Source organism: Symphalangus syndactylus, chromosome 1 (genome assembly GCF_028878055.3).
Source record: "Symphalangus syndactylus isolate Jambi chromosome 1, NHGRI_mSymSyn1-v2.1_pri, whole genome shotgun sequence".
NCBI classification, from domain to species: domain Eukaryota; kingdom Metazoa; phylum Chordata; class Mammalia; order Primates; family Hylobatidae; genus Symphalangus; species Symphalangus syndactylus.
The window spans coordinates 20,709,029-20,722,978 of record NC_072423.2 but is presented as its reverse complement, the minus strand read 5'-3'; the positions used below and the strand labels follow the sequence as shown (position 1 = coordinate 20,722,978).

At 34.0% G+C, this 13,950-nt stretch overlaps 1 protein-coding gene across 2 annotated transcripts in view; it reads left to right on the top strand.

Moving 5' to 3' along the window:
• CDH7 (cadherin 7) overlaps positions 1-12,458 on the top strand; it is a 137,161-nt gene extending 124,703 nt beyond the window's left edge. For both annotated transcript variants that reach the window (XM_055296971.2, XM_063637644.1), the window contains exon 12: positions 2,669-12,458. In XM_055296971.2, coding sequence (XP_055152946.1) covers positions 2,669-3,162 — 494 coding nt within the window. In that variant the 3' untranslated portion in view covers positions 3,163-12,458. The remainder of the gene's footprint in view (positions 1-2,668) is intronic.
• Positions 12,459-13,950: the final 1,492 nt, after the last annotated feature.

Below are 13,950 nucleotides of genomic sequence, written 5' to 3'. Positions count from 1 at the left end.
TGGTCTCGATCTCCTGACCTCGTGATCTGCCCACCTCGGCCTCCCAAAGTGCTGGGATTACAGGCGTGAGCCACCACACCCAGCCTAAAATATATAATCTTATGCTTACTTAGGCAGAGTATTCTTCTTAATACAGTGACTAGCACCATAGTCTATGAAGAACAGTTAATTCTTGTTCTATGTAAACATTAAATTCTATTTTTTGTATGCGCTTGCATGGTTAGAAATTAATATTTTCCGAGATCATTCAAATGTTAAATTATCTAACCTTCCAAAATACCATGTTTTTCTTTGCCTTGGACAAGATTGGGAAATAAAGCAAACTGCATAATACATCAATATCCTTGATGTGTATTGTACCTTAGGGCTGAAATACCCACAGGTACTTTATAGAGTTTTACTTTGATTGAAGACTTGAGAATCAAAAGTCAAGTTTATCAGTAGCATGAAATACATTTACAATAGAATATAGGAAATAATTGATATATACTATCTATAGCAATATATTTATGACAAAATTTATTATAATTAAATAATTGATAATTTTGAAATGTTTTGTCTACTTAGACATTGATTTAAAATAAAAGACCATCTAATTATTATATAACTCTTACCCTCTTTATACCCTAACTGACTCTCATACTCATTCATTTCTTACATCCTTTTGTTCTCAACTGGACATTTCTCCTCCTTAATTTTGCTGTTCAACATGTGTAACAGATGTCTTATTTCTACCTGCCTCCATCTGTGCATCTCATCACTATTCTCTCTCAACACCCCTCTTCATTCCATGGTTTACTTTGATTTCTCACTAAGAAGTCCTACTGAGTTCTACTTTCTTTCTACTACAATTACTTTCATTTTGGGGAAAGTGTGAAAAATTTCAGAAACTAAAGTTGTATATAAATATAAAATAATCGTTTATTCATCCATGTATTTTTAAAAATTGTTATCTTTCTTGAGCAAGCAAATTGCCTTTTGAGCTTTCATACTTGTCACCCTTAGCCTTTGTTTTTTAATCACCTTCTATGAAAGTACTAAGCATACAGTGTTATAAATAGTGCGAGGGCTTCGAAGACAGACTGAGATGGAGTATGCCTCATCCCTCACTATTGCATTTAATCACATTTAGACAGGTTATTTTATGTGTCTAAGACAACCATCAAATGGAAAAACACCTACCCCAGAGAATTGTTGTGAGTGTTAAATAATATGTCCTGTGTGCAGACCTTCATTTCTCACGGTACCACCTTTCCTATTTCCCATTTAATCTTTGGTACATATGCCTAGCCATATATGGTACACTTTCTACTCTGCTTGTTACCTTAAAAACAAACTGCTGTGTTGCATACTGATAAGTAACTGGGATTCTGCTAACGCTACTTATGTTATTTCCAATCTTCTTTATCTCTTCAGTCCACACTGTGAAGATTGATGTTGACTATTATTATCATATATTGCTAATTTCAGTTAGTTTGAAAGTTACTTGTTCCAACATCACACAGCTAATATGTAGGAAGGTTGGACAAGACCTTTGTAACACCAAAGCTGCAGCTCCTGTTGTAGCATTCTGGCATGTACCTTGAGAACTACAAGGCATTAGAGTGGTGAAACTGCTAATTCTCAGTAGACAAGAAAGGACAATGCACTTAACAGGGAAGGAAGGTGAATACCAGACTACTTATGGGAACAGAAAGATATACAAGGAGTAATTTTAAATTCCAGAATTCAACAATACTCTTTTTATTTCATTGTAGTTTAGTTGAAGTAGCAATGAAATCAAATGTATTCCCAATTCAAGGAGCATGCAGTCACTCAGAGGCCAGAGCACTTTCCTTATCTGTGTATACTAGTGAAAGATGCACAGAATACATTGCTTGTTGAAGTCCCCCAAATAGCCAGTGTAGTTGTTCTTATTTGCTTTACAGTGCAACCTCCTGCTTTAAGATGTGATTTTTAGTTTTGATATAGGAAGATAAATTCCTAACATTAAAGGGGTGATTCATTTCTTAAATTTATCTTTGACAGTTGCTGAAAATCTCACAGCTTGTATTCTGTCTGTAGGTATAATGGATAAAGACCAAGTTCAGTATTTTATACATGAAAGTGGGACTCAATTTATTATAGAGAAGCTTTTAATCTTTGTAAATGGCCTGACATGCTGGATTTTATTTAACAGTTGACTTTCATAGAGAAGGAGTAGGCATTTCTTCAAAGAACCTGACTGAATGCTATAATCCATTTCTTTCTGAAATTGCAGTTGTTAAATTAGACACAAAACATTTATGAATTGCAATTTGCCTTTCCAGCAATTAAGGAGTTCAAAAAAATCCCTTTGTGTTTCCTGGCTTTGAAATGATTATATTTATTATGAACTGGCCCTTCAATTTCTTCTATCAAATACATTGGAGGTTACGTTAAAGAGGAAGACATCAGTTCTGAACAGGTGTGGAAAAGGGTTCCTTGATGTATAAAAGTGTTCTATTTTAAAGCCATTTTAGCAAGTTTAGCACATCTACCGCTGTGAATCCTCGTGGAAGTAGGTGGCCAATTCATTTCTCTTTAAAGGGAAGAAAACCTGTAATTCAGCCTCCTAGGCCTAATTTTACCATGACATGGGGCAATGGGTGAGTTTACTGAAACTTCTCTTCCTGTCTCATTGTTTCAGTGTTGATCCTCCTTATTATCACTATGAGAAGACGGAAAAAAGAGCCCCTTATTTTTGACGAAGAAAGAGACATCAGAGAAAATATTGTGAGATATGATGATGAGGGCGGGGGAGAGGAGGACACAGAAGCTTTTGACATGGCTGCACTGAGAAACCTCAACGTCATCCGAGACACCAAGACCCGGAGGGATGTGACTCCAGAAATTCAATTCCTGAGTCGACCAGCTTTTAAAAGTATCCCAGATAATGTCATCTTTAGGGAATTTATTTGGGAAAGATTAAAAGAAGCCGATGTTGATCCTGGTGCTCCTCCTTATGACTCCCTCCAGACATATGCTTTTGAAGGAAATGGCTCAGTTGCTGAATCACTTAGCTCTTTAGATTCCATCAGCTCAAACTCTGATCAGAACTATGACTACCTAAGTGACTGGGGACCTCGCTTTAAACGACTCGCGGACATGTATGGGACTGGCCAAGAGAGTTTGTACTCATAGCCTTGGAACCTTAATTTGAAATGTACTGAAGAAAAAGTAACAGCAAAAAATAAAATAAAATAGAATAATAAACCACTACATACAGAAAACAAGAACTCCACTTGCTGGAGACAGATGGTTGTAAATATTTCTCCATTTTTAATTGTTTAGATTTCTGCCTTGGTGAGGCATATCTTCATTAGACTTATCTAAGGGACTGCACTGACCACAGACTGAGCATTTGAAGGTGTTTTGATGAAAATAAGTGCTCAGTGGTTTGTGAATAGATAGCAACTCTCATATACCTGCAAAGGCACCAAACCTCTATGAGAAAGTAGTGCCCTGTGTTGTCAGTGAGTCAGAGATGCCCTGTACATACCTTCATGGTACTGTCATTGAGAGGAATAGAACATGATGAGCTATTGAAAAACCCTGGAACTTCTTGAATATCAAAACTTGGGACAAATTTAATTTACAGAGATGCTTATAGCTTACTATATTATAGAATCCAACAGAATTATATTGCTCTTGATTAACAGACATATTTTATTTAGGAATATATAAATTCTCAGAAATTCCTTCCTAACTGAAAACCCTACCACAAAGCCAATAAAATTTAGTTTAAGGCAATATAAACCATTGTTTATCCAATAAATTATAAAGTGTTCCAAATAAGAAAAAGGTAAATAATTTGATAATTTTGAGATGCTTGTGTAGGTATGATCAAAAAAAAGTTGCTGTCTATTCATTGATTTTTATTACCTCTTCTGATTTGTACAGGAGAATTTCTTTTTTATTTGACACATGGTGTTGTATTTATTTTGGAGCTCCAATCTCCACTAAATTCAGGTCCATCATACTGCCTCATAGTATTAAACTCATCAGAACATGCTGATTTTTCTCCAGCCCGAGCTACATGAAGGAAATGAAGCATGGAAATGGAGAAATAATAGTAAAGCAATTGAGCCCTGTTGCAGTTCACATCTCAAAGAGGAGCACAGCTACAAGGACATATAACTTGTTCTTCTGAGCCATTAGAATGTCAAAACATTGAAATAAAATATTTGTATTTTAGAACGACTTCAGAGGGAATGGAGATTTTCTTTGATGCAAGAATTATTTTTCAATATCATGAGTTCTACATGCTCCAAAGACTTTCGAGAACACAGCCTTTCTTGCTGCAAACATATTGAGTAAAATATTGAGCTTTTAAAAGTCTTAATATAATGTTATAAAAATTAAAATCCGTCTTCAAATTCTGATGCAAATATGTCCCTCAAGAATTAAGCAATGTATGATTTCTGTGTGGTTTAGATGTGCCAAAGGAAGGAAGGCAATTGCAAGTCATCATGTGTTTGAGTTGAGCTTCTTACAGTATGACTTTCATGACCAAAATGATGTTCCTACCTATTATTTTTCCTAGATTAATACTAGTCTAATGTGCATATATATTCAAGTAAGAATGGATTTATTTTTTTCTTCCTTTCTCCTTTTAAAAATAATTCATTGTTGGGTTCCTAATACATTTACAGATAGTAAACACTGTGTAGAGAATCATGTTCTAAAAGTGCTTTTTGAAAGGTAGACAGTGGAATTAGAATATTAATATGTTGATTACACAAAGAAGAACTATGTAGGATTCTGTAAACTTGCAGCCAAACTTTAGAAATGAAGTATGTAAAAGTGGCCTTCAACTTCATAAATATAAATAATCCAATAAATTTGATTACCTGCAAACAGTTCTTTAATTTGAATAGAATTTTGTAGATATTGTTTTATGACTATATAGATATGCTTCTTGCTGTATTAATATGCGTATATATTTTAAAAAATTATAATAGTGAAAGATACTGTTCATAACTTTTAATCACACATGCAAGTTTTTCAAACTAAAAAAAAACAAAAAAAACAAAAACAAACAACAACAACAACAAAAAAACAAAAAAACAGTGTATTTACCCAGTTCAATAAAATCAGAGTGTGGTGCAGGAATTACATAGATATTAAGTCAGCAAGGTGCTGAGAAAACAGTTTGTAATAATCCCCTTGTTGTCTGCAAGAAGAAGAAATAGTTTAGTACATTTGGATTATGTTGTCAAAACTGCTGATTTTTGCACATACCACTAAACGGAGGTGTGGATGTATTTTAGAAAAGGAACACACATCATTCACTCTGCTTTTTCTGCTTTAAAAATGTGTGTTTTTTCTCATTATTTTCTTCAAATGGTTACCAATGATAGATTGGAAAAAGAAAGGTTCACATTTAAATAATAATTTAAAATTATTGCATATACCCAATTGCTATTTATGTGTGGATGATTATATCAATACAGTATTACATTTCATTCAGTGGTTTTTTTTTTAATTAAAAAAATTTCTTGAGATGGCTGGAAGAATGTTCCTAATATAGGTAGTATTTATATGAAGTATTCTAAGCTTAATTGTAATAGTAGTAAATTTTTTGCCATTGCTTATTTTAGTTTTCTTTTTTCTTCTGAAATCTAATGCTATATATGATGACTGACAATACTTGAGATATAGGCTTTGTTTCAAAAACAGAGATTGAAGAGTTGATTGATAAAATTAATATTAAATCTAGTTGGCAAATTCTCCAAATATCATTTAAATAAATATATATTATCAAGTTGCTTAAATTCAGTATTATACTGAAACCAACTAGAATGAGCTCACAAGAACTAATTCTGCATATCTCTTCCCAACTCCAGGTACAGTGATATCATTTTGGTAGGTTGATGTCAGCCTTGGTGGGATTATTTAGACCACAACAGTAATCAGCAAACACTACCCTTTTCTCTGGAGAACAAGTTGTTAAACATTTACCAGCACTCTACTGCTTAAATTATTTTATAAAAGGAAATGTCATAATTGTAAATATAGTATGAATTTATATGGTTTAAAATAATGACATGTAAGGAATTTATGCCATATTTTACTACTAAATATCAATGTATGTGGTAGTGATTTCCTGATGTGAAATCCTTGGAGCTACTTGTAGACAGGGAGAGGATTCACTTCTTTATGGAAAACAATGGCTAAATTTCAAGTAGAGATAATAGTTCAGGAAGTCAATACATTTAATTATTTTCCACTTGTCCATACAGGAGCATCAATAGAAACTCAGGGTGTGCCAAATTATGCCCATTTTGAACAGTTTAATTTATTGAAAAATCAGATGCATTTTACTTGTTACTGTCTATGTCAAGGAAATACACCCAAGCCTTTAATCTGAATTGTCACCATTGCATTATTAAAAATCAACATAAAAATATAAAAATCAAATCTTAAGAAAATGGATTTCTGGAGATCAAGCTTAAATTATCAGTCTCAGTTCACAAATTAGTCTGTTAAAGAAATATTCCAAGATCAGCCAGCTAAAGAACAAAATCAGGAAAGAGACATCAAGAAAAAATTGGGTAGTAATTTGCAGGCAATAAGTAGATTTTTGATTTTTCTACAAGCAATCACCAGATCTGGGATCTGGTAAATATCTTTATTTGCCAGGAAGCTCTGCTGATGACTACAATGAGGTTAGTTGTCTACAAGATAGACGCAGGAGGTAGTAGTGGTTAAGTAATGGTAGCTGCCTTTTCACTCTGCCCTCTGAGGAAGTTTTAAATTACTTTATCTTCATGCACAATTACATTTACTACATTGGACGATAAACAGACATAGGCAATTATTTTCATGTCAACGGCATAGTTACACAATGTAGGAATGATATTTATGATGTGACCCACATGCCCAAGAAACGCAAATGCAAATAGTGTAAGCATTTATATTGAAATATAAAATCTAAAGCAGCTTAAAATAAACTAAGCTAAACTGCAAAAAGCTAAATGATTTAGTTTAAACATGTTAAAGTTTTAAAGCACTAGCTGTAAATATTAATCTTCAGATTTTCAATTTAACATGTATTCACTTACAAACTGTTCTAATAATAACCCTAATTATTTTCCAAGTCACCATTTAAAGTTTTATTTACAGTTGACCTAATCAAATTAAAGTTGATGTAAGCTTCAACTTATTTTTTAACTCTTTCTGGTCCACGATGCCTGGAGGCAAGTGAAATATATATGACAAATAATAGATAAGCCAATTTATTTTCTGTTAGTGTGTGTTTATTTTTTAATTATGATTAATGTATATTGTGTGTATATATGACGGTGTATGAAAGTTGGCAATGAAAGCTAATATAATCATGTTAGTTGGTTGGCTGGATATAATAAACAACAAGAAAGGAATAATAGTATTTGCATTTTAAATGTAATTGAAATTATTTCAGAAGAGTGGGATAAGCCCTTAAGAAAAATGGGAGATGTTTAAGGCTGTGATTTGGCAGACATTGTAACGTATAATTCTGTGGGAAATTTTTCAAGCAAATCAAGACAGGCAGTGTGTGTTGCATTCTGACACTTTTGCATTGTTGTGCTAACTTCTACTGGCTTAGAATGTAACTGAAAAGGATGTGTGCCTGTGTGTGTGTGTGTATTTTGTTGTTGTTGTTGTTGTTTTGTTTTGTTTTGTTTTACGCCGAGTCTTGCTCTGTCGCCCAGGCTGGGGTGCAGTGGCGCGATCTCCGATCACTGCAAGCTCCGCCTCCAGGGTTCACGCCGTTCTGCCTCAACCTCCGGAGTAGCTGGGACTACAGGCGCCTGCCACCGCGCCCCGCTAATTTTTTTGTATTTTTAGTAGAGGCGGGGTTTCACCGTGGTCTCGATCTCCTGATCTCTTGATCCGCCCGCCTCGGCCTCCCAAAGTGCTGGGATTACAGGCGTGAGCCACCGCGCCCGGCCGTGTGTGTGTGTTTTTATGTGTGTGATTGGGAACCTTGAGAGATTTATATGAAGCAATGTAAAAATAAGAGTCTCATAATTCCTGGTTAATGCTGGCATATTGTTGTCACCTGCCAAGCGACTGTTAGGCAATAAGACTAGAAAATATGGTACCGAATGAAAGGAGAAATATCTTATTTGCTGTAACAATCTAATTTATATTAAGGTAAGGATTTTGGTGGCTAAGGAAAGAACATTTAGCTGAATTATTTGTATAATTGTCACGTATTATTGTGCAGATTTAATCTCATTGTTAACACAGAATATAGAGTGTGAATTATTTGTTATTAAATGTTACTGGGCTTTGGTGTCAGTGTGGTATACCAGAAATTACCTCTGGTCTGTGGTTATAAAATCTAGTTCAGAAGCTCAGTTTCGCCACATTTTTGCTGTGCCCTAGATGCCATTTTGATTTTCTGAACTTTTATAGCTTCATGATTAAAATTGAGTTAATTATTATCCTGTTTCAGAGGCTTATGAATGATTAAGTGAAAGACTGTGTAAACTGTAAAACCCTATAAAAAGATAAAGTTTTATTATGGGAATTATGTAAAAAGGTTGATAATTGTTATGTGGTAAACGGAGAATTTCTGTTTGGAGATATATACATAAAGGAAAAATACATGCAACTTGGTATCCTAAATTGGGAAATAATATTCAAATAGATAATTGTCATAATTAATTGAAGCCGCTCAAATACAGTCATAAGATCTTAAAAGATTGAAGTTTAACTCAACATAATTCAACCATTCATATGAATTAATGATATCCATATGTGAATGGGATTACAAATAAAGAACAAATCTTTCCTACTTAAGATGATAACTGAGTGAAAGATAAAGACCTGCCTTTAGATGATCCCACCCTCATCGCTGAACACAAAACACCAGAATAGAGAAAAAGACAATAATGGGTATAAGTTAAGTGGTCTTCCAGCCATCCAGAGTAGATAAAGAAAATGAAGTTCTAGAGGATACAATACTTTTTAAAGTCACGATGACATATGTGTAATTAATAATTTATACACTTGAAAAAATTAGATGCAATGATATTGACTTAACATGAAAACCATCCTGAATGCAATGCACTCTTGATGACTCAAACTCACTTATATCTTACAACAGCTCATCTTAATCTCTTATAAATGAAGAAACTCTAGGAAACTAAAAAATAATATACAATGGATATTACTTTTTGTCAGTGATGCCAAGATGAATGTTAATAAGCTCTCTTCTCAACTTTAGCTCTTAGCTATCTGGTTATTTTATGCTCATGTGAACAGATACTAGAAACAAATATATTAATAACTATGTAACCAATGAGAATGTTGAGAAGTACAGCATACTTTCATTCAAAAACAAACTTGCATTTTCATTTTATTAATGAATATAATTATGCTAATGGTTTATATTTTATAAGCAGGAAAAAATTATATGATTCACTACCCTACAGCTTCATGTTCTATTTTTGTGAGTATAAATGCTATGTGTTTGTATATCAAGATCTGGAATATGTTGTATATTGTATATGACCAATACTTTAAGAACAATCAAGTTTTAAACCATTAGATAACTATATAGCAATTTCACTTTACATGCAGTAATTTTAAATGCCCAAAAATAAAAGGAAAAGGAACAATAACTCACTACACAACTTATATATAGTATATATTATGTATTTGTCTTTGACTTATGTGTGTGTATGTGTGTGTATATATATAGACAGCATGTGCACACATACATACACATGTGCAGGAACACACACAATTTGAGGCGAAATGTTGAAGTAAAGTAAATGACTTTTAAATATTTTCTTTGTAGTTTTTAAGATGTCTATTAGATCCAACCTCTACAATTAAATTATATGAGCATACTGAGGAAAAATTCCACACTTATAAAGCTTCTCTTTAGTAGAGATTTCAGAATTTTTTTTCTCAAATTTAGAGGAACGAACAATTCACATTAGTAAAACACACAGCATTACTTTCAATGAAACTATAATTTTTATGTTTATGAGATTCCATTATAATTACATTGAAAAGAATTAAAACCACTTTTGTAATGTTTTTGCTTATATATGAGTCACTTGTATAGTAAAAGAGCCTTAAAAATGTTAATTCAATTGACTGCAGAATTGATCCTGAAAATCCAGTTCACTTAACCTTGGAAATGAGACATGAAGCATAAAATCTGAGGTCAGGATGTGTGTCAGAACCGAATAGATTATTTTCGTTCAGCTCAAGTGCTATCTTTCAGGCAAATAGACTCCTACAATATTCAGTATCGGAGATGTTTAAAACAAATATAAGAAATAGAGTACTGTTTCAGAACTAACAAGTGAAGAGATGTATACAAAGTGTACTCTGAACTGGAATAAGTGTAGGAAGACAAGCCATGAGAATGTGAGAGCTGAGTGTATTGCTGTGTATTCTTGTGTGTTTTGCTGTATTTAAAAAAAAATAAGAAAAAATTGTCACAGAGTAAGATACATAGAAGAAAATAATTTCCGCAATTCTTGGAACCTCAAAAGACCTGACACACTACAATGAAGACTTCTGTTGTCATCATTCTCAGCTGTGATGGTGGCGCCAACCTGGTTTCCAACTTATACCTCCTGACAACTCGATACAGAAAATGAGTATCATTGTAATTAAAGTTTAACATTTTCTTCTAAGTGACTGAATTTTTAATATAAAATTATCATAATAAAGTTTTTCCATAGATATGTAATTTTAAGTTCCATAACATTCTAAAATATACATGATTTCAATTTTCTTATAAGTCTGTGAATCACTCAAGTTAGGAAGTGTTAGGTTTTTTAAGGAAAAACTTTGATGCCCAGAATAACTAACTTATGCAAAACAAACAAACAACAACAACAAAATAAAACACGTGAAGTAAATGGTAGAAATGAAAGAAGAAGAAGAAGAAGAAAAAAAAACAACACTGGGACATTTTGCCCTTTATCTTTTTACATTAGACTGTCAATAAATGATGGTTTGGTTTAAGAGGAAAAGATAGCTGGAACTCTAATAATTGAACTTTCCAATCTTAATTATGCTTTAGTTTCCTCACTAGGATTATGAAACTTCTTTATGATTCTTTTTTAAAAATGACTTAATCAGGAAGTGACATTAAATTCTGTTTCAATGTAATGAGAAAAATAGAAATATTTATATTGTCATTACAAGGACACTTCACCAGTATGTCCTAATCTATTCTCTATTACGTCTTTGAGGTAGGACATCGTTGTAAGGATGGACGAGAGCATAAAAACACAGTAGACCGGATTTTCTGAGGGTTACCTGCTTTGCAGATTCATAAACTTGTTATTGAATAGTTGGCACACAAGGGTAGGAGAAAAATCCCAACAAGCACTCCACCTTTTCCAAAAAGAAAAAGAAAAAAAAGAAAGAAAAAGCTAAATCTTATGAAGCTAAACTAGCAACAAACAGGTCCACTGAAGTTGCCACGGGGGTAGTTCCAACCTAGTGCTGGGCTCGTGGAAGGCAGCAAGGTACCTGCATCAAGCCAAGATCCATGAAGGTGCTCATGTCATCTGAGGACAGTTTCACCCTTACCTCCCATAGATTATTTTAGACCGAATATGAATTAGCAGTCAAAAATGACCAAACACAGACGATAACCCACCATGAAGGAGGTGGTTCATAGAAATCTCCAAGAACTTCAGATAATTCAGGTAATTATCAGAAACATGACAAGAAAAATGTAGAATATAGAATACAACACAAGGAATAATGAAAAGATGATCTATGATGGTGTATACTTGCAAAATAACCAAACAGTATATTTAAGGTTTAAATATATCTTTGAAGCTAGAAGTACTAGGGAGAGTGTGTATACTATATTAGACACTGTGCAAGAAGGAACTTGTGAAGCTAAAAAATAGAATGCAATACATTAGCTAGTCTGCCACATAGAGAAAAAAAGATAACCTGCCAGAACATAAGGGACAAGGATAAAATACAGAGTTTAACATGCTTATAACCAGTGTGATCCTTGTTAATCAGAATTCTAGAATGTTCCACTGCCTTATGTGACACCACCACTGCCCCCACTTTTTTTTTTTTTTTTTAGACAAGGTCTCATTATGTTTCCCAGGCTGGCTTTTAACTCCTGACCTCAAGTTATCCTCCTGCCTCTGCCTCCCTAAATGCTGGAATTACAGGTGTGAGTCACCATGCCAGGTGTTTCCCATTTTTTAATCGTAGCTTAACTTCACCTGAAGCCTCCTATGCCACTATCTTTATAGGAAGCTTTACCGACGTTGTACGACTTGGTTTAATTTATTCAGCTTAATGGTCCATTTAACCAATATTGTTATAAATTCATGAAGCTTCAATTCTAGCAAAAATAAATTATGTACATTCACCAAAATGTGTGGCACACCTATGCAAAGTGATCAGGATGCCCAAACAATTTTAATTACAATCAGATAATTAAATATGGCTCTGTGTTTTCATTTATCTTTTCTCTCTATGGTGTTTTGGATTACTTTCTCTGGGGTTATTGAAGATCAAAATAAAGCCCTATTTTTTCCCTCTAATAAAAGGGGGATTTATTTAGGTTGTGCAGAAAAGATACAATATAATCAGGGTTTAAGTGGCATAAATCAAGATTTTGTGTTTTTTCTTCTCTCTTTTTTTTTTTTTTTCTCTTTTTTCTTTTTCTTTTTCTTTTTTTGTTTTTTTTTGAGACGGAGTCTCGCTCTGTCACCCAGGCTGGAGTGCAGTGGCGCAATCTCGGCCCACTGCAAGCTCCGCCTCCCGGGTTCATGCCATTCTCCTGCCTCAGCCTCTCCGAGTAGCTGGGACTACAGGCGCCCGCCACTACGCCCGGCTAATTTTTTGTATTTTTAGTAGAGACGGGGTTTCACCGTGGTCTTGATCTCCTGACCTCGTGATCCGCCCACCTCGGCCTCCCAAAGTGCTGGAATTACAAGCGTGAGCCACCGCGCCCGGCCTTTCTTCTCTTTTAAATGCTCTCTTCCTACTTCTTTAGTCCATCAAAATCCTTTTAACAATATATTCAATAGCCAGAAAATCGGGTGAGTTGAGGACTGGGTCAATTCTTCAGCTCTCAATTGATGTATCAGTGAGTAATTCTGATCTATACTGCTTCTCGGTGGTCTTCGATATCTTGATTAAAAGTTTCATAAAGATAACTAAGCTGTGCTTTTGCCATTTCACAGTTTGGTAGTAAAGGGGATTCTCTTAGTTCTAGTTCAAGGCAAAGATTGCTATCTTTTTTTTTTTTTTTTTTTTGAGCATCAATGGTGGGTCAGAGGTGAGCATGGTGTCACTACTTGTTTTCCTAAGCTGTTAACAAGGCCAGGGTTGTATGACAGGCATAGATCCTTTCTAGCTAAAACCATCCAGTTCCCTCATCAAAAGGAATAATAAATGAATAAAATTTAGTCTCCTAGTTCATGGTGGGTTAAGTAGAATGTGTACATGACTATAAGCATGTGGAAGAGACCAAAGAAAAGTCTCACTCATATAAAAAACTTAAAAAGGTTCATATTCCACTTTGCTTAATCTAAAAATGTAATATCTAGTTTCCAAAATGAAAATAATTAGTTGAATAATATGTACCAATTATTTAGAAAGGACATTTTTAAATTTTAAATATGCATTATGAATTATTATTTTTATTATGTATAATTATAATAGGAGAGGTTTAAATCACATAAATGCTCCTGAACTGAAATTTAAGAAACTTATTTATATAAGGTATATTTCAATTAGCCGGGCGCGGTGGCGGGCACCTGTAGTCCCAGCTACTCCGAGAGGCTGAGGCAGGAGAATGGCGTGAATCCGGGAGGCGGAGCTTGCAGTGAGCTGAGATTGCGCCACTGCACTCCAGCCCGGGCGACAGAGCAAGACTCTGTCTCAAAAAAAAATAAATAAATAAAATAAATAAATAAATAAATAAAT